Source organism: Barbus barbus, assembly GCF_936440315.1.
Source record: "Barbus barbus genome assembly, chromosome: 5".
NCBI classification, from domain to species: Eukaryota; Metazoa; Chordata; class Actinopteri; order Cypriniformes; family Cyprinidae; genus Barbus; species Barbus barbus.
The window spans coordinates 22151063-22170502 of NC_136733.1; the positions used below are offsets into that span (position 1 = coordinate 22151063).

Below are 19440 nucleotides of genomic sequence, written 5' to 3' on the forward strand. Positions count from 1 at the left end.
CATCTGAAATCTTTACAACCATATCAGTGATAACATAATTGTAAGAAAATAGCATAATTATTATTTATCCATCATTGTGCAATGTGCAAACGCTGCTTAGCAGATACAGTTATTGATACTATTCTGATTATGGAATCCAAGATGATGCCATTATGATTACATGGAGTTTCTCTGCTCCCTGTTTTGCATCTTATTATGTTTTTGGTTGGTTATTGCTGATATGTATGTTTATATGTGCACGTTATGTTATTGTTGTGGAAGAGCTCACCAGGAAAATGTCCAGACAGCCATGTTGTTTTGGCATTATTGTATTTTATTATTTGATGGGAAGGCAAATAGGTGTTTCAGAGGAGGATATGAGGTACGAGGGTCCATTTTCAGCCAGACCCCACATGATGCTTTTAGGTATTGACAAGACACATTTGTCTGCAGTCCTACCTGTTATAGTACCGCCCTCCCATCATGTACTGGTTGTTGGGAGTGGGGCTAATCTTGAACCTTTGGATGTTCTCATTGGTACGAAAGAAGAGGGAGTAGTCGCCTGGTGTGTTGTCCGACGGCCTGACCAGAAAACTGCAGACCTGACCAACTGGACAGAGGAGAAGCAGCAGATTAGAAGTGCTTTTAAATAGATTTAACTGGCAGTTATGAAAATAATGACAACTTCTGTTGTACTCCATTATAATCCAGTTATCTTTAATGAATTTTCCCTCTTAGGTTTGCAAAAAAAAAGTATTCAAAGTTTGTGCAGCCAAAAATGACAAATGATGCATATAATGCTGGATAATGAAGCCTTTAATGCCTTCATAAATCAAAAGTGCTTAATACATGCACACTTTTATGATTTAAAGAAGTTGAGCCAAAAGTAGAAGTTAAATCATTATTTAGTCTGTTCCTCCCACAAATCTATCTGACATGAAGGACTAAATACACTTATAGACAGATCATTTTTTTGGCTAATAAAGAGATAAAAGACTAATGTATGATAAATGGATAGTCACCTTGACATTTGCTGAAGATTAAAAAAGATTAAAAAACTTTAAGTGAGTGTTAGATGATGGCAAAGTTCATGTAAATATAGGGGAAATAAGCATTTATAATCAAGTATCCAATATCAACTGACACATGTTTTTTTTAAATCTAACATTGACAAATAATTATAGAAGCCCGTTTCGGCCACAGAATAAAACAGAATTAAAAAAAATTATCTTCACAATTTCTCATTGCAGTTTATATCGCACAACTTTGAGTTTAGATCACCGAATTGCGAGAAATAAACAGAGATGTGAAATATAACTTTAAATTATGAAAAGCCCTAAATGAGATATTAATTTGCAATTGCAAGAAATAGTCATAATTGTGAAAAAAAAAAAAATTACAATTACAATTACCTTTGTATTCAGTGCTAGAAACAAAATAATAATAATAACAAAAAAATATAAAAAATTATTTTTGTTTTTAAATCACAAATCGCGAGATATAAACCCAAAGTTTTTATTGTTTGGGTTTTTTTTTTTAGATAAAATGTCGCAATTACTTTTTTTTTTATTTTTATGTGTTTTTTATTTCATGGTGGAAACAGCCATTCATAAATAATAATTATTTACAATTAAAAGGGAACTATTACTTAAATGACGTCAAAATATGCCCGGGAAATGCATTACTGTATGATTGTAGCACATCACCTGATATCACAGTCAGGGTTTTTTTATTATGTTCATTACTCAAACATGTAATAGCCAGTGGTTTGTCACACTCATGCACCTGTCATTAGCAAGTTGTACGCCTCCTGTTTGTTGATCTTCCTGTGGTACCAGCTATGAAGATAGAAAAAGGAAATGGAAACAGGAAATGAGACATAAGTAAGCAGGGCAGAGAGGGCAGCACCCCAGGCACTGTGAGTCAATTCTGAGTCAGAGCATCCTACTACGGTCACAACACAAGGGATCAACCCACCTCTATCAAAGCTGCTCTCTGATCTGATCAACAGCCTGAGGCTCAAGCTCATATTCATACACATAAGCAGCATTTCTCCCTGATTCTGACAGATGTTTCTTCTGCTATGGCACAATGAACTAACTAAAACTAACAGGGCAGAAGAGATATGCATGCAAAACTAAAAGATATACTGTCTTATACTATATATACTTACATTTTTCCCTCATGGGGATCCTCTTCTCGTCCCTGAAAATACATTCAAATTAATCTTTTAATTAATGTGCAAATCCAAAGGAAGTTTACTGAAATATTTAGTAAGGCGCTTTCAAAGGATAAAGACACTTACCACCTCTTCCACAAGATCATCCACTATAAGGCCCTGTTCTTCTGTCCGAACATTGGTTACCCACATCCAACCATCATCCAGTTCATTGTGAACGATAAAAATGTCTCCTTTGAGAAAACTTGAGAAAGACAAAGTATGCAATTATATAGAAGAGAAAAATTAACAATGGAATGAAATGACCACACAAATTTAATAGAGTAAGTTTAAACAACAAAAAAAAAAGATGGGAAATCATTTTAGATTATAAAGATTATAAAAAGTAATCCAAGCCTGTTATCTTTTAGATGTTTTATTTTTTTGCCAATCAGCAAAACTGTTGCATGTTGAATATAAAAGTAAATATAAACACGAAATGTTAAAATGTTCAATTAATGAAGGTACTAGATAGATGTTCCCCTGCAAGAGGTAACATTTTATGATATTTAGATTTTTTTTGTTTTGAGGCAGTTTAAAAATGTTCAAATTTAGGGAGGGCATTAGTCTATTACACAGGATTTCCCAGCTTCACATGCAATCTAAATTGCTTTCCTGCACTATTACTTTTAGTAACTTCCTGTAAGAGCCATTGAATACCACAGAGGAAGAAGATCATTCCAACCAGCCACTCACAGGTGAATCATCTCAATCCTGGTCTGTCACATTTGGAATGTCTTCTGTATTTAACACACCTGACTACTATCAGCAGCTCTTTACGGGAGGCTCAAAAACTTGTCCTGCATCCAAATATGCCAGCTTCCCTTCAACACAGTAACATCCTCAAATAGTAGGTGAAAATAACTGGATGACCTACTGCTTTCTCCCAACATTCTATAGTCATATGGACACTTTAATATTGCATGAGGCCACAGGAAAGTCGTCTTATGCATAAATGGTGGGGAAACAGCAACACGGCTGACATTGTAAGTCACATTATAATGTCAATATGGTGGATGTAGAATTGTATTTATACTACACACATGAATACTTGAGTAGGTGCAATGAGTTAAACATGAAACGGATTGAGTGGTATTACCGAATTTAAAGACAGAATTAGTTCGAATTAGGACTGCACTATAATGGCTAAACTGATAAATCACAATTATTTTGGAAAAAAAATATAATTCATTATTATTCAATATTGTTCTCATTTGAGAAATTTATTTTTACATTTTATCAGAATTATGTCAGCACAAAAAAAGAGAGCATCAACTAATATGCACGGTTTATTTTACTCCATCTAATTTCTTGATTTATTATATCAATCCAAAACATTAAAACACTTTCTACATCATGAAAACTTGAAAAATAGAGAAAAACAACTAAAACAGTGAAATTCTTAATACTAATTCCAATAATTCCAGATAGCATTAATGTTTTTTTTCTAATAAAACAACAAAAAGGGTAACTTTAGTATAGGAACCAATTCTCACTATTAACTAGTTGCTAATTAGCATGCCTATTATTAACATATTGGCTGCTTATTAGTACTTATACTAAACCTAAACTTAACAACTACCTTACTAACTATTAATAAGCGGCAAATTAGTAGTGTATTGAACCAAAAGTCGTAGTTAATGGTGAGAATCTTAAAATAAACTGTGATCCAAAAAAGACTTTGCATGGTAGCAAAGAGATTGCGTAATAATTTATTCAGCAACCACAATTGTAAACAATAAGGCTGAGATTTTCGTTTGAATTTATTACAGTTCATCACTGAGACAGTTTGCTCACCGATTTAGTAGCAGCAAATAGCAAGAGTTGCCTCAAGAAAAAAAAAAAAAGAAAAAAACTGGCTAAATGATTGATTTAATTTGAACAGAAAATCACAATAGAGATCACTCAATTCAAACATAAATGCCAGGTTGGGAACATTAAGTAAAATAGCAGGCAGAAAATGTATTAATTTAATAGGAGGATTTAAACTCTTTACATCTCACGACCCCAAGCATGAAAGCCAGTGCATGATAATGGAAATTTTCTCAGGATAAATAACCAAAGGGCCTACTGCAGACACTTATGAGCAATTAATCAGAAGCAGAAATCAAGATAATGATTAAATCGATTGATCATGCAGGCTTGGTTCAAACGTTTAAACCGATTTAAATTCCACTCCCTCAAACATGCTGAACACAGGATGATGTTTAAGAAAGTTTTTTTACCTTATCTCGTCGGTTTCTGGCACTTTGGTGTATGGAAGTATGGCCCTCACTCGTCGCCTGTCCTCTACTGGCTGGAAGGAGAATGAAAGGTTATAGCAACACCACAAGGGATCATGACACATATTACCACTATGATGATCAGCACTGAAAGATCAACAAAACACAATCCTGCTTCTGGATGCACAACCTCAGATATAGCAACGAATACGAGGAACACATGAATGATTTATCATTCGTAATGTCAGAAGATCTCATCGTACCTCTGGGGGAGCCACTGGAGACGACAGTTTTTCACCTTTCAATAGGCAAGACACATAGCTGTAGTAGCCAATGAGGTCTGACAGGGACGAGAAGCGTCGTCCACCGATGTAGTAATCTCCACACATTGCAATGATCCTGAACACGCACACAAAGCAGAAATTGTTTTGCCTTTCTGCATTAAAATTACAATGCCTGAATGAATTATACTGACACTTACTGCAATAAAGTATTTAGGCCTACTTCTGTGAGTCACGAGCACAAAAGCATTTGTAGTGGCTGTAAAACTCAGGTCGTGCATGTTTATTCAACTTCAACAAGACAATGCAACACTCTGGAAGCATTTGCCACGGAGAATGAAAGTAATATATTAATGAAAGACTTAAATATAAATATGACTGATTTTATAAATCAGTCATTGTGAGCTACACAAGTTTGTTCATAATTTATTAAAACATCTTGAACTGTAAATTTTTCTATAAATGCCTTGAGTATACAGTGTTTAAATGTGATGTGCATCTCATGATGCATAGCCAACGATACGATACAATAAATTAAAGATACATATGAAGCAGCTAGCGATGCGATTCACCCCTTTTTACGATACGGTGCGATCCGATTTCGATTCAACAATGCGATTCGATGCAATAGAGAAAATATGATCACTTTTAATGCCTTGAGGCCTGTTTCATAAAACAAGTTAACCAAATAAACCAGGCTTATTTCATTTAGTCTGACTCATTGTTAAATTATTTTGTTCCACAAAGCAAATTTAACAAAGGCCTAAATCAAGCTTAGTCACGGTGGCAACTTATGCTGAGCATTAAAATAACTAAATTAAAAGTTAAAACCACTGAACTAAAAATGAAAATAAATAATAAAGAAAATGACTATTTTTAACTGCTATAAGAAACACACCAACTCATTTGAGCGTAGTAATTAGTACTGTACTAGCTCATTTGATTTACCTATAGCAATAGTTCCTTCAGTCACTGCTATCATAAAAATACACTTATATGTAGGTTTAAAATTCTACAAAAGACACATTTAAATGTCCAACAACAAATATTTTATCAAAATGTATATTTTACTCAGAATTATTGCGCTCCATGTGTTTAGTGTGCTCGTTGCCCTCGCGCAAGAATAAGAATAAGTGTGCACAAATTAGTGAGATTGTGTGAATTAAATTTGTCCTTTATGGAAGCGCTTTAGCAATGATTGATTTGTTAGGTTATTTCAAGTCAGATTTTGGACTTTAATCCCCACTTTTCCTCGGGTCTCCGTCGTGTTGCGATTCGTCATATTCACGCAGCAGCGGTGATGAGAGAACGCGCTTGAGAGACAGTTTTGAGAGGAGAAAACATTCACAGATTATTAGTCACTTTCTAAATAATAAAAGTATAGCGCATCCACTAGTAATTACATAAAAAATAAATCGTTTTTTACCGATGCAAATGCCAGAAACGATGCAACGCGATATAAATGCCTACTTGTAGCCGATGTTAACTTTTTAAAACGATGCATCGCACCGTTAACTTTTTATACCGATGCACCGAGCGAATCGGGGAATCTTCCCATCTCTAGAGTCTACGTTTTACTTCTGCTTTAGCTTCTGTACTTATCTAGCTTATACTTGACATAGCATTGAGCACTGCAAAAATTGTTTGCGCTTATGATTATTTGCTTTCAATGTTCCTCATTTGTAATTCATTTGGATTAAATGTCGGTTAATGTTTAAACATACACTACTGTTTAAAAGTTTGGGGCATCAAGATTTTTTAAAGAAATGTATATATTTATTCAGCAAGGATGTATTAAATGAATAAAAGGGACAATCAAGACAACTTCGATGTTAAAGTTTTTACTCTATTTATTTTTTATTAAGTAAATGCAGCTTTTACCAAACACAAAATTTTTAACATTAAGGTAAAAGTAAAAGGTTTAAACTAAATGACAAATAATGTCAACCATAAATAAGTGTTCAAATCTGTGTCCACAATGTTAGGGTGAAGGAGTGGGTTGTAAGGGAACTGTGGTACTGGCTGAAGTCATCTGTGAGGCTGCGTTTACACTGCTTAATTTCACTTTAGAATTCTAGATCTATACAAACGTAGATAAAACTAGATAAAGTTTGTCAAGACAAACTTTAGGTTGGCTTGAGAAAGCCTAATACTGAACGTTTACAGCAGTTGAAAAAGCTTGAAGTTTGAATATTTAGATGTTGATAACATGTTTCTAGCATGATTAGCATGATTGGCCTGTTACTAGCATATCGGTGGCATGATTAGCATGTTACTAGCATGTTGCTAGCATGATTAGTAAGTGACTAGCATGTTGCTAACATGACTAGCAAGTGACTAGCATGTTTCTAGCATGATTAGCAAGTGACTAGCATGTTTCTAGCATGACTAACAAGTGACTAGCATGTTGCTAGCATGATTAGCGAGTGACTAGCATGTTGCTAGCAGGATTAGCATTTTGCTAGCATGATTAGCATGTTGATAGCATGATTGGCAAGTATCTAACATGTCGCTAGCATTTTTCTAGCATGATTAGCAAGTGACTAGCATCTTACTAGTAGTGTTGTCACTGTACCAAAATTTCAGTATTCGGTACCGATACCAGTGAAAATCCACGGTTCTCTGTACCAATTTCGGTACTAAAGCAAAACAAAATATGCTAATTAAAAAAAACATACTATTTTTATTAATAAAGTCAAACAAAAATAAAATGTACAAAAATCAATGCCATTCTTTATATTTATTTAAAATTGGGTTTCAAGTTTTTTCGCAAGTAATAAAGTATGAAAAACAGTATACAAGTTTCACCCAAATTTAATTTCTTTTAATTTATGAAATTTAAACATTTTATTTTGTTAAAATTAAAATATGGAAGAAATAGTGTGTGATTATTTCTTTAAAAATACAGATTTATTAATTTTTGTAAACAGTAGTAATAGTATCACATACATTCTACTAAATAATAGTAATATATTTCTGGCACAATGTCTTTAAGATAAACTTTTATTTTGATGAGTTGCCTTGAATACCTTTACATTTCTGTGTGTATGCAGCTATATGATACGACACTGGTTTTACTCGAATGAAACGTTAAAATGCTTGTGAAGTGACTCTCAGAGCAGTTCTGGAGATGTTGTTTATGTATTCATGTCTTCATTGAGACGTTACACGCGCTTCAGTGTAACGTTATGTAGTAAAAAAAAAAAAAAAAACCGCGCATCTGCTCCATTCATTCATACAGAGACACGCAGAACATGCAGGATTCATATTTGAATTGACTTTTGCGGCTTAATATTTACAGATACTAGTCCATGTCGCGATTTGATTTAAGTGTAATGACTTACTTTTAATTCATTCATCCAAACTTTGACAAATTCTAAACTGTAAATTCCGTTTTTATAACTGGATTCCGAGATTCCGTCTGCGTTTTCTGCATCGCGGAAATCATAGGGCCGTACGCGTCAAGACCTGGGTTGACCGGGTACTCGGTACCACCGGTACTTGAGAAAACCTGGTACCGTGACGTTTTAATTTTTTTTGTACTGACTTGGTACCGAAGTACCGGGTCTTTTGACAACACTAGTTACTAGCATGACTAGCAAGCGACTAGCATGTTGCTAGCATGACTAACAAGTGACTAGCATGTTGCTATCATGTTGCTAGCATGATTAGCATGTGACTAGCATGCTGCTAGCATGATTGGCAAGTGACTAGCATGTTACTAGCATGATTTTCTCAAGCCAGCCTAATAAGTTTAAATAGGATTTCAGTAATTAATAATAATAATAATAATAATAATAAGCTTAAGTAGCAGATCACTAATAAACAAAAATTACTATTTTGTCCTGGTATATATATATATATATATCTATATATATATATATACAGGGCTCCAGACAAAAAAAAATAGAGTAAGGAGCCATTGGCTCCTATAAAAGAAAAACTTAGGCGCCAAATTGGTGCCACAGAATAAAAGTGGTTTATTTTATTATTATCATTTTATTTTTCCCCCCTATTTTAACATTTCAATCATTTTGTCATGTGTTTATGTCTTATCTTTTCTAGGCTTTATCAGCATTTTAATCCATCTTGTAGATGATCAGGTCGACCGGGAGACTAAGGTTCACTTAAAGTGTGAATTAAATGTCTTTTACAACTTGAAATATACAGTCACAAAGAATTGTTCGTTACACAGAATCTGTACCAATATCATGGACCATAAGCATCACTTGGCAACTGAGTGCAGTGCATCCTATAAATGTTGTCACGTCTTTCACACATTCAGTCTGTTTTTCTTCATTAGTAAAATGCAATTTTATAGGAGGAGTTGAATCATGTACAACACAATAAGTAAAAATATTAATATGCAACAGCGCATAAATATAGCAAAACGCTCCTCTTTATAGTTATTTTTCTAGCTGACTGATGAGTTTATGGACACTGAGTGGTTATTCTGAGGTAAATGTATTACAATGCAATGTTTACAAGCTTTATACATTTCCTCAGTTTGAAACACTGAATGAGCTTTTACATAAAACATTTCAGTAAGTTGTACTATAGGCTTTCTTATTGCCTACCTTTTGATCATGTTAATTTCATACTATAGTAGTAAATCGAAATATATAATGGGTTCACTTGCAGCTTTAACTGAGGTGCTAAAGAGATCGCGCCTGAGCATTAAGTGCGATACTCTCCGCTCGCGCGATCCGGACGCATACACGGACCGTGTGGACGCGGGGTACTGGTGTTTATATTACCGAAAGTGTGTGCTTGTGGTCCGCATTAAAGAGCATCCAAACCGCATCATTTGAATTTCGTAGCATTTTAAAGCTGATACTTTGTTTATTAAAAAGTAAGACAGCACAAAGCTTTTTGCGATTACTGGATGGCAAGTGCGCTTCAAATAACAGGAAGTCCATGCATTAACAGAACACAGCATATAGACTAAGATCTCGATAAGAAGAGTGTAAATGCATCTGGTTGTTGAAACCACATATGGTAATTTTACTCCTCCCATAATATTAAAGTAATAGACGTGTGAGATCGTTTTATAGGCTATATGGCATGTTATAGTCAGATATGACAGCGCAATGCAACAAGCATCACCGCGGATGAGTAGCGGAGTATTTCTTCAGCAAGCGACGCGCAAACTGAATGAACCTGAAAGTAAGTCGCAGACGCTCAACACACAATCTTCTTCATTAAAAGTAGCGAGACTAGCCTATCTTTCCAGTGCTGATGCCGTGCGCTCTCATGTTGCAGTCTGTGATATTGAAATTAGCTGATAATTAATAAAATTATCCATTGCTTTCATTGACGTGAACTCCGTTATATTTGCATATGAAGCGGGAATTGAAGAACGGATTTATATCCGTTTTGCGAAGACACATTTATGTGGCCAAGTGTAAATGGGGAAACGTTTTAACAAATCATATAGATATCCGATCAGAGAAAATGCATGAAGTGACCAGGTGTAAACAGGCCCTTTCAGGTCTCTCTCACTGCGTTCAGCAGACTGTGTGCGGCAGAGACGAGGACTGTTTGAAACTCTTTTCCAGTAAAACTTTGATGCGCATCGTCTTGTAAGTTTAATACGTAAACATAACAAAAGATGTGAGCGCAAAACAATCGGGAAAAAAGTCCTTTCATGCTAATTATATATAGTCGCCAGTGGCGACCTCAGCAAAAACTTCACTCGCAAATCAATATTTTTGGTCGCAAATGCGACCATTTTAGTCGCAGTTTGGAGCCCTGTATATATATATATATATATAGTAAAATTTTGAACCGCAAACATCCACAATAGTTTATAACTTAACCATGCTGGCAAGTAAAATGGCACCACCCGATGTAAATTATAAATATATATACACACACATACATACATACACACACATATACAGTGGGTACGGAAAGTATTCAGACCCCCTTCAATTTTTCACTCTGTTATATTGCAGCCATTTGCTAAAATCATTTAAGTTCATTTTTTTTCCCTCATTAATGTACACACAGCACCCCATATTGACAGAAAAACACAGAATTGTTGACATTTTTGCAGATTTATTAAAAAAGAAAAACTGAAATATCACATGGTCCTAAGTATTCAGACCCTTTGCTGTGACACTCATATATTTAACTCAGGTGCTGTCCATTTCTTCTGATCATCCTTGAGATGGTTCTACACCTTCATTTGAGTCCAGCTGTGTTTGATTATACTGACTGGACTTGATTAGGAAAGCCACACACCTGTCTATATAAGACCTTACAGCTCACAGCGCATGTCAGAGCAAATGAGAATCATGAGGTCAAAATAACTGCCTGAAGAGCTGAGAGACAGAATTGTGGCAAGGCACAGATCTGGCCAAGGTTACAACAAAAAATAATCCTTAAATGGATGACGTTTGGGACGACCAGAACCCTTCTTAGAGCTGGCCGTCCGGCCAAACTGAGCTATCAGGGAGAAGACCCTTGGCTAGAGAGGTAAAGAAGAACCCAAAGATCACTGTGGCTGAGCTCCAGAGATGCAGTCGGGAGATGGGAGAAAGTTGTAGAAAGTCAACCATCACTGCAGCCCTCCACCAGTCGGGGCTTTATGGCAGAGTGGCCCGACGGAAGCCTCTCCTCAGTGCAAGACACAAAAAAAAACACCTGAAGGACTCCAAGATGGTGAGAAATCAGATTCTCTGGTCTGATGAGTCTTAGCCAAGATGAGTCTCTGGTCTTAATTCTAAGCGGTATGTGTGGAGAAAACCAGGCACTGCTCATCACCTGTCCAATACAGTCCCAACAGTGAAGAATGGTGGTGGCAGCATCATGCTGTGGGGGTGTTTTTCAGCTGCAGGGACAGGACTACTGGTTGCAATCGAAGGAAAGATGAATGCGGCCAAGTACAGGGATATCCTGGACGAAAACCTTCTCCAGAGTGCTCAGGACCTCAGACTGGGCCGAAGGTTTACCTTCCAACAAGACAATGACCCCAAGCACACAGCTAAAATAACGAAGGAGTGGCTTCACAACAATTCCGTGACTGTTCTTGAATGGCCCAGCCAGAGCCCTGACTTAAACCCAATTGAGCATGTCTGGAGAGACCTAAAAATGGCTGTCCACCAACGCTTACCATCCAACCTGACAGAACTGGAGAGGATCTGCAAGGAGGAATGGCAGAGGATCCCCAAATCCTGGTGTGAAAAACTTGTTGCATCTTTCCCAAAAAGACTCATGGCTGTATTAGATCAAAAGGGTGCTTCTACTAAATACTGAGCAAAGGGTCTGAATACTTAGGACCATGTGATATTTCAGTTTTTCTTTTTTAATAAATTTGCAAAAATTTCAACAATTCTGTGTTTTTCTGTCAATATGGGGTGCTGTGTTTACATTAATGAGGAAAAAAAATGAACAAATGATTTTAGCAAATGGCTGCAATATAACAAAGAGTGAAAAATTGAAGGGGGTCTGAATACTTTCCGTACCCACTGTATATAATTTTAATAGCACAAACATTAAAACCTGAGAGTCAACCATATTGATAGTAAAGTGATCACCAACAGAATAGTTTTAGGCGGATATCAGTGTAAACATAGACACCGGATACCAGTCATGTCTAAAGTGAATGTAAACTGGGACAATAAGTCGCATATGGTCAAAAATGTAAACGCAGCCTTTGTCTCTGCAATGCTCTTGCCTATAGATATTATGAGTGTATCTGTGCGCTTCAGTGAAACATAATCCAGACAGCTCACCTGAAGTGATTGACCACATTGGTCACGCTGAGAAAGGACAGTACAAAGGAGCCAGGCCGGCGGTCGCTTTCCCTGATGAGGTAGCTGCCCGGTGTCCTAGCCTGACGCAATCGCTCTTCTGCAATGGTTCTGTCCAACATTCCATGGTACCATCTGAAAGCAAGCACAGATGACGGAGGCAAGTCAGCATTAAATCAGATTTTAGTGTCTTCCTCTACTTGGTCCATCAGCATTGATTTATATGCAGCCCTGAATGTTGGAAAATGCTGAAGCAGGTTTTTTGAAAGGATCTTTTTGGCATGCTGACATAATCAAGCCTATATTTAGTACATTTTATACCAAATCACAGATTTTGTGAAAAAAGCTTTGCTGTAATGCTGTAACTCTGTAAAAAGAGGCTTGCAGAGATCGCATTTGATTTTTAGAAAAAAGAATGTAAGCTGCCATCTCACTCAAAGATATGACAGGGCTCCCGCACTGCAGAATTTCTCTCCACAAACTCATGCGGAAATATCCAAAGTGAAATCTTGCTCTAAAAAAGGTGCCTCAGCACAGAGAGAAACTTAAAAAGCTTTTACTGCAGAGCCTCAGTCATCAAAAATGAGGAGCTCTCTAAATTAAACTGTAGCTTTTCTAACAACACTTGGTTAATTTTTCAGTGATTTTAGATCCCTGTAGAAAAAAAAAACAACACCACTCTTGTCTGATTTTAGTGTTTTGCAAAAGGGGGTCAAGACAGAGAGTAAAAGAAGAGCTGACATCTATAAACCTACAAAAACCTAATTAACCATTGTGAGACTCCACATAAACCCACTGTAGCTCAATTTACGGTATGTAAACGTAAAGGAGAAAACCGTTGTCACCACTTATTCAACTCCTCTTGCAGTAATTGTTCCTATTCGTCCTACAGCCTGTTTTATTTAGTTATGAGCTGTATGGAAGCCAAATGTTCCAAGTGAACTGCGGATAAAAAGTAACTATAACAGACAAAACAAGAAAACAGTTATGCAAGTAAACTGCTTATCCAGTGGGTCATCATACATTGTGATAGCTTGGTCCGCTTTTATATTTTACGCTGTCTCGCTTTCAAAAAAAAAAAAAAAAAAAAAAAAAAAAAAAAGTTTAAAAATAGTTTAAAACAAACAAAATAACCTTGGAATACAAAGTTCTCTAATAAAATCTTAAAAATAAAACACTAAAAACTAAAATGAATAGTTTTAAATTCTACATGAGAATTTAACAAATCACAATAATGAAAAATGTACAGTTTAAAAAATGGATTTTCATTTTGAGATTTGCTAAAGATTACCTTCAACTGTGTTATTGAATATAAATGTTAAAATATGGGAAATAAGCATGCACAATTAAATATCCAATTAATAAAAAAAAAGAAATGAGCTGATAATCAAAATCTTACTGAACTATCTTGCTTTTTTAAATATACAATTAAAAACAAGAAAAAAAAAATATAAAATAACTGTTAAAAATGCTGCCCACTCCTGGAATTAAAAGTCAAAGGGTCCTTACAAAAAAAAAAAAAAAAAAAAAAAAAAGCCAACAGAAGTGTCTCTGAAACTCTTAGAAACAAACGGCATTTGATAAACATCATGATTTTGCATGCCCATTGTGGTTCAGGGTATTTCAAAAATTAAAACATGTAAGCTAACTTAGGCATTTTTCCTGAAATAAATAAACACTTAAAACACTTGATGGTGCATCTGCATCTTACACTGTTTAGACTCACTCTAGCTGCACATTTAATCTCAATCAAACAGATAAGAACAGCAAGTCAATTAGCAATTCAAACATGGCAAAAAATACAAAATGTCAATTACAGCACAAAAGTCAGTACATATATGTGTGTGTTGTTGATGTGGTGAAGAGGAAGTGATTGCAAGTGAATGGAGGAGGTGGGAGATGAGAGTGAGACACGAGAACAACTAATATTTTCAGAGTCTTACCCATGATGAAATGTCACACTGACTGCAGACAGCATGATATCATGTGGGCAAGCAGCCCTCCCACACTCAAACTCACTGTATTCATACGGAACATATGCAGCGGAGAGAGCAAATTTAGTTTGTGCTGAATGTCAGTTTTCTGTGGAGATTTTTTCTTTAAGTTTTGCTCCGAGTAGAAGAGATGCTGCATTTCTATTGTTCTCACTGTGTAATAAAATCCAAAAGAAATGATATATACACTGCTCAAAATAATTAAGGGAACACTTAAACATCACAACTGATTGCAAATCAGTTTCAGAATCAGAATTAGCTTTATTGCCAGGTATGTTTGCACATACGAGAAATTTGTTTTAGTGACAGTAGCTCCACAGTGCGACAGACTGACAGCGACAGGACACAGACAATAAAAAAAAAAAATTATACACAAATACACAAAATGGACAATATGCAAAATAGACAATTCAGTATGTACAGGTATGTTAGGTGCAAATATGAAATGTAATAATATGTGTGTTAAATAAAAAATAAAAAGTATGATAGTGTTGTGTGTTTCATGTTTATTGTTAAGAGTTCAAATGTTCATGAGATGGATTGCCTGAGGGAAGAAACTGTTCCTATGTTCTGGTGCTCAGAGCTCTGTAGCGTCGAAAAGACGGCAACAGTTCAAAGAGGGAGTGTGCTGGATGTGAGGGGTCCAGAGTGATTTTACCAGCCCTTTTGCTCACTCTGGATGAGTACAGCTCTTGGAGAGTGGGGAGAGTTGTACCAATGATTCGCTCAGCAGTCCGGACTACCCTCCGTAGTCTTCTGAGGTCATATTTGGTAGCTGAGCTGAACCAGACAGTTATTGAAGTGCAGAGGACGGATTCAATGATGGCGGAGTAGAACGGTTTCAGCAGCTCCTGTGGTTGGTTGAACTTCCTCAGCTGGCAAAGGAAGTACAACCTCTGCTGGCCCTTTTTTACAATGGAGTCTATGTGAATATCCCACTTCAGGTCCTGGGAGATGGTGGTGCCCAGGAATCTGAATGACTCCACTGCAGTCACAGTGCTGTTCATGATGGTGAGTGGGGGGAGTTTCTCCTGAAGTCCACGATGATCTCCACTGTTTTGAGCGTGTTGAGCTCCAGGTTGTTAAGACTGCACCAGACAGTCAGCTCCTTAACCTCCTGTCTGTAAGCAGACTCGTCACCATCCTGAATGAGGCCGATCAGTGTGGTGTCATCTGCAAACTTCAGGAGCTTGACAGAGGGGTCTTTAGATGTGCAGTCATTTGTGTAGAGGGAGAAGAGCAGTGGGGAGAGAACGCAGCCCTGAGGAGCTCCAGTGCTGATCGTACGGGTGCTGGATGTGTATTTTCCCAGCCTCACTAGCTGCTGCCTGTCTGTCAGGAGGTGGAGACGGAGAGCTGAGTTAATTTGGGCAGGAGGAGGTTTGGAATGATAGTGTTAAAGGCCGAGCTGAAGACCACAAACAGGATCCTCACATAAGTGTAGTTGTTAAGTCCTGTAATCTTGGGTTTCTTTGGGACGGGGATGATGGTGGAGCGTTTGAAGCATGAGGGGACTTCACACAGCTCCAGTGATCGGTTGAAGATCTGTGTGAAGATGGGGGCCAGCTGGTCAGCACAGGACTTCAGACAGGCTGGTGTCACACCGTCGGGGCCTGGTGCCTTCCTTCTCTTGTTCTTTTTGAAGAGCTGGCGCACATCATCTTCTGTTATCTGTGTGTGTGTGTGCGTGTATGTATATATATATATACACACATATACACACACACACACACACACACACACACAGTGAGGTCAATAAGTATTTGATCACCCTGTGATTTTGCAAGTTCTCTTACTTAGAAATCATGGAGGGGTCTACAATTTTCAGCATAGGTGCATTTCCACTATGAGAGACAGAATCTAAAAAAAAAAAAAAAAAAAAAAAAAAAATCACATTGTATGATTTTTTAACAATTTATTTGTGAATTACTGTGTCAAATAAGTGTTTGATCACTTGAGTCAAAAATGTTTAATATTTGGTACAGAAGCCTGTGTTAACAATTACAGAGGTCAAACGGTTCCTGTAGTTCTTCACCAGGTTTGCACACACTGCAGGAGGGATTTTGGCCCACTCCTCCATACAGATCTTCTCTAGATCTGTCAGGTTTCGGGGCTGTTGCTGAGCAACACGGAGTTTCAGCTCCCTCCAAAGATTTTCTATTGGATTTAGGTCTGGAGACTGGCTAGGCCACTCCAGAACCTTGATATGCTTCTTATGGAGCCACTCCTTGGTTTTCCTGGCTGTGTGCTTTGGGTCATTGTCATGTTGGAAGACCCAGCCATGACCCATCTTTAATGCTCTGACTGAGGGAAGGAGGTTTTTGCCCAATATGTCACAATACATGGCCCCGTTCATCCTCTCCTTAATACAGTGCAGTCGTCCTGTCCCCTGTGCAGAAAAACACCCCCAGAGCATGATGCTTCCAGCCCCATGCTTCACTGTAGGTATGGTATTATTGGGATGATACTCATCATTCTTCTTCCTCCAAACACGGCGAATGGAGTTAAGACCAAAAAGTTCTACTTTGGTCTCATCTGACCACAGGACTTTCTCCCATGACTCCTCTGGATCATCCAGATGGTCCCTGGCAAACTTCAGAAGGGCCTGGACATGGGCTGACTTAAGTGTAGCTCCTCCCGTGTAGTTCTGGGCTGATTCTTCACCATTCTTAGCATCACTGATACCCCACGAGGAGAGATCTTCCGTGGGGCCCCAGTCTGAGGGACATTGACAGTCATCATTAGCCTCTTCCATTTTCTGACAATTGCTCCAACAGTTGTTCTTTTTTTCACCAAGCTGCTTGGCAATTGCCCCGTAGCCCTTTCCAGCTTTGTGAAGTTCTACAATTTTGTCTCTTGTGTCTTTTGACAGCTCTTTGGTTTTGCCCATGTTGCTACTTAGACTTTGGCTGATTGTGGGGTGCACAGGTGTCTTTATGACAGCTAGCGACCTCAAACAGTCGCTACTAATTTAGAATCATGAGCAGAGTGTAGCTAGACTATTTAAAAGCAAAATAACAGGTCTTTGAAGGTCAGAAATCTGGCAGATAAGCAAGTGATCAAATACTTATTTGACACAGTAATTCACAAATAAATTGTTAAAAAAAAAAAATCATACAATGCGATTTCTGGATTTTTATTTTTAGATTCTGTCCCTCACAGTGGAAATGCACCTATGCTGAAAATTGTAGACCCCTCCATGATTTCTAAGTAAGAGAACTTGCAAAATCACAGGGTGATCAAATACTTATTGACCTCACTGTATATATGTGAATCGGTTTCACCACAGCAGTGTGGAAAGGTCTGAAGGACATCACCAATTACAAGAGATTATTTGAATTACAATTATTTGTATAACTAATAACAATCAGCCAAAACTTAGTGATTGTGACAGTCCCAAGCTCCCCTTATAGCACATATTATGCAGTCCAAAACGTAAAAACTTTAAATAAAAAAATAATTTACAAGATGAGAAACACACTTGGTCATGTAAACTATTGGCCCATTTTATCAATCACAGTGATAAAGAGCGTAGGCGTAATTTGCACACTACAGGCTTAACTAGGCTAAGCTCTTCCTTCCCTCTATATTAATTTATTGAATATGCAGGCTCTATGAAGTAGTCCTTTGACTAAAACTGCACCGTTAGCAGAAGGAGAGTCCCTCATAATTCCCAGAGGCTGCATTTTGTTCTCAGCAGGACTGCCTCGCAGCTCTGTACGCTATAAAAATGACATCAGTAATACAGGGTTATTAGCACACTGGATAACGTGCTCCATTTTAAAACTTCAGCGGTCAAATAATTCATAGGCTCCTGAAAACACAGATGTGTGGACAGGATGAAGCGAGACTGGGATCAACGATATTGGCCATTATAACGTACAAGCAAACAAATAAGCAAAAAAAGTCACACACCCTTGAAGCCTGTTCACACCAACAAGCCTTTGTTTACCAAGCAATTATTCAGGCATCTTTTTTTTCCCCTGAGAAAGACATCAGACTAAGTGTAAACAAGCCTTTAGGCTAGTGATTTCACCATTCTTCCTAGGCCTATGAGTAAATAACATAACTCTACACATCCAGATGGGATATAGACAAGCTCATCCTCCTGAGGAATGTCTGATCGTGTCAGTGCTTGATCTCCAGCTGGTGCATCCTTCGATGAACAAAAACCGTGAAGTCAAAATAGCCAATTACATCATAGTCTCTTTTCCCCTGGGGAAATTGATACTTGCATTACATTAGCTGGCATGTGTACTGTGCCAAGCGTCCAGTGACCTGTGTGGTGTACTTGATAAGGTGCAGGTGAAAGTCTCACATCCGCCTGGGTGAGTACTAGACTACATAATGCTCTAATCAATAAAAACTGACACCCTTTTGGTTTGGCTCTTGGATTTATGTGAAGGACCAAACAGTAATTTAAAGATGAAAGTAAGAATATTAAAACTAATTTTTACTGAGCTAATTTTAGACATTATACAACACACTAAAGTACTACAAAAAGAAGGAAATTTATGATTTACAGTTTTTTTGGTTGTTTTACTGTATTTTAGAGTAAATTTGTCCCTAATGAATGACTATATTGAAAACACAGAGAAACAGGGAAAAAATACACAAAGTCCATTAGGTCATTAGGTTTTCAAACTGGGGTCTGTGGCCCCCAACAGGGTCCATAAAATAAAAAAAAAGAAAAGAAAAGAGAATTGTGTTTTAGAGATGCCAAAGTTAATGCAAAGTCGTTATATTCCCCTCCCTTAATGTTGTTGTTCTTTTTTTTAACTCCCAAAATATTTTTTTTTTCTGCTTTAATATTTAAATTAAATTGTAGTAATAAAAAAGCATGTCTAATTAATTGAAATCATAAAAAAAATTGAACAGCAATTTACAGTTTAACAGCAGTTGATAAAGATTTTAACAAATATTACATTTTTAGAGTCCTATGAAGTCAGCTTCTTCTCAAATTCAGTTTTTATTTTTCTCATATATTTC

The 19440-nt window shown here is 37.0% G+C and overlaps 1 protein-coding gene across 1 annotated transcript in view; it reads right to left on the reverse strand.

The window, feature by feature from the left end:
* LOC306870450 (ras GTPase-activating protein 1-like) overlaps nucleotides 1-19440 on the reverse strand; it is a 44281-nt gene that overhangs the window by 14771 nt on the left and 10070 nt on the right. The window contains exons 2-8 of the mRNA XM_079417741.1: nucleotides 12440-12592; nucleotides 4683-4818; nucleotides 4423-4493; nucleotides 2285-2402; nucleotides 2153-2184; nucleotides 1765-1817; nucleotides 439-589 (exon numbers count right to left, since the gene is read on the reverse strand). Of these exons, the coding sequence (XP_079273867.1) occupies nucleotides 439-589; nucleotides 1765-1817; nucleotides 2153-2184; nucleotides 2285-2402; nucleotides 4423-4493; nucleotides 4683-4818; nucleotides 12440-12592 (714 nt within the window). The remainder of the gene's footprint in view (nucleotides 1-438; nucleotides 590-1764; nucleotides 1818-2152; nucleotides 2185-2284; nucleotides 2403-4422; nucleotides 4494-4682; nucleotides 4819-12439; nucleotides 12593-19440) is intronic.